The 2,254-nt window shown below is 40.2% G+C and overlaps 1 protein-coding gene across 1 annotated transcript; it reads left to right on the top strand.

Moving 5' to 3' along the window:
* Positions 1-350: 350 nt before the first annotated feature.
* On the top strand, positions 351-988 carry LOC105561754. The gene is made up of 3 exons (XM_012012029.1): positions 351-571; positions 646-758; positions 842-988. The coding sequence occupies exons 1-3, from the start codon at positions 354-356 to the stop codon at positions 874-876; spliced, it is 366 nt and encodes a 121-aa protein (XP_011867419.1). The 5' UTR covers positions 351-353; the 3' UTR covers positions 877-988.
* Positions 989-2,254: the final 1,266 nt, after the last annotated feature.

The following is a 2,254-nucleotide window of genomic DNA, read 5'->3' on the forward strand; positions in this document are numbered from 1 at the left end:
CAAGCGCCTAAACCTGGCTGCTGACAGCGACTTTCTTGTCTAGGTGCGTGATGTCAGAGAGTTCTGCGTTTAAACTCACACCTACTGCGTCAGCATGTAACAGATATCACCGAGGATGCCTTTGATTAGCACCGATACCACAGCTACACGTATTATTTTCCATGGTATGATCAAGCGCCGAAACCTGGCTGCTGACAAAAGTCTTTAGCAATCCGCGGCGCGTGCATGTAATAGATATCACCGGGGGATGACGATATACAAATGATTAGCACCGATACCACAGCTACATATTAATATTATTTTTCATGGTATGAGATCAAACGCCGAAACCTGGCTGCTGACAGCGACTTTTTATGGTATATAAACGGTCCGGAAGCCCGCTGTACCACAGTAGGAGATTTTATACGAGATCGAGAACTAAGAATACGTTGGGACCCACGAACGCATCGTTAGACAAGAAGTTCGTATTTATCATCCAGTTTCTTTGTGTCCTGATAGGCCTTAAGATTTCCTTAGCAAGAATGAATCAGTACGTTCCTCTGAGTATATCGTGCAAGAAACAGTGTAACGTGTAAGTACCATAGAGCTATCATATATTGCATACATTTTTCTACATTTAATTGTATTTTTTTCAAACTGTTTTAGCAATCGTCGTTACACGCCGTATGTTCCTCAAAGTAGTTATACGCCATCCATTCCTCAAAGTTATAAACCGTTTCTCGAGATAAAACTGTTTCGTGCAAGAAACAACATGATGCGTAAGTACCATGAAATTATCATATATTCGTTCATACTTTTCATCATTTGATTGTAATTATTTTTACTTTATGTATTCTTTCAGTTCCGATAAACCTTGCTACACGCCTCGTATCATGAGCAGGAGATTCGCCCTGACATCCACTGCATACAAATACTTGGATGTTGGAATCTGCGTGGTATCTGGTGCATCCTATGTGGAAATCATTCTTGGCGACAATCGCGGAAATCGGATGGCGTTAGATTATTCAATGTGGACGGAATTGAACAAAAACGCACAGAAATTGAGCAGCTCTTGAAAACAGCAGATGCGTCATCGCCATCATAATCGATGCATATTAACGATTTAGTTTTAGAACTCGTCACAATGTACGACGGAAAAATTGTAAAGCTAACATTTAACAATACTTGCATGTATATGAAAGTACCAACTGTATTATTTTTATTCCAACTCGAACATTGTGTCGGGCACGTATATCGCAAACTGTGTGACAAGTTAAGCGAAATAGATCAAAGCTTCGATCAACTTGTGAGCTGCTTACATGGCAATTTGATCGGTGCCGAAAGAGACGATGCAGTTAAAATACTGCACAACTGGTATGACAAATCTTCGGCCATAGATTGTGAACTAATAGCATATGTCGTAGATGAAATTATTGCTGAGGCTTTTAAACGAGATGAGAACGATAAATTTATAATTGAAAATAAAAATTTATTGTTTGACTAACATTTTTCTTCTGCTTCCTACCCATACATATAAGATTGGGATAAATCCATTCTATCTTCCCTTCCCAAGTAGTTAATAAGAAGAAGAAGAGCGACAATATAGGGCTATATGCGAGGAATAGGATGCGAACGGGGAGAGAAGGAAATACGAGCGGAGAAAAAATAGACATCGTTTCAATATAATATATATTTATTTTGCTTACAGCAATTGAATACACTTCTTAACACATGTTGTTACATATTTTTATGGTTAGACCACCACTTGTAAAGTTTAAAAACATTTTGTAAAGCGCAATTTGTTACATGTTTCTGGCAGTGAAAAGTATGTGTAACATCCAATTTATTTAGAGATGGCATGTCCTCGTAGTCTACATCAATAGTTTCAATATAGACATCTCCTCTCGCGTCATTCAAGAGCATATCCTTCAGCCATCCTCGTTTTTCGTGTCCCTTGACGTAGACGAGAAACGGTGTCTCAAGATCGTCATCATCTTCCATGCCGACCACAGCCGTTGTAATCAGACTTCTAGCCCTGCTGTATTGAATCATTCCGTCTTCCCATCGTACTCCATGACGATTTGCAACCAGGATGCCTGATGTTGCTCCGCTATGGTGAGAAGCCTCCATGGTACGGGACATGTGAAAATGTAGTGAGAGAGAACGCGTCCCTCTCGGAGAGCGGCAAATTCCTTCACAACAAAGTTACCGCTGACGACGAAGCCTTGCAGGTCCACAAACGTCGGTATGGACAATTGGACATGATTGAATACGT

Source organism: Vollenhovia emeryi, unplaced genomic scaffold, assembly GCF_000949405.1.
Source record: "Vollenhovia emeryi isolate VEMERY1.0 unplaced genomic scaffold, V.emery_V1.0 DF945176.1, whole genome shotgun sequence".
Lineage (NCBI taxonomy): Eukaryota > Metazoa > Arthropoda > Insecta > Hymenoptera > Formicidae > Vollenhovia > Vollenhovia emeryi.

Excerpts from the sequence above, each read along its gene's own strand:
- LOC105561754 (XM_012012029.1), top strand. The coding sequence starts at position 354 with ATGGTATATAAACGGTCCGGAAGCCCGCTGTACCACAGTAGGAGATTT. Across the intron at positions 572-645 it reads TGCAAGAAACAGTGTAACGT|CAATCGTCGTTACACGCCGT; the intron begins GTAAGTACCATA and ends AAACTGTTTTAG. Across the intron at positions 759-841 it reads TGCAAGAAACAACATGATGC|TTCCGATAAACCTTGCTACA; the intron begins GTAAGTACCATG and ends GTATTCTTTCAG.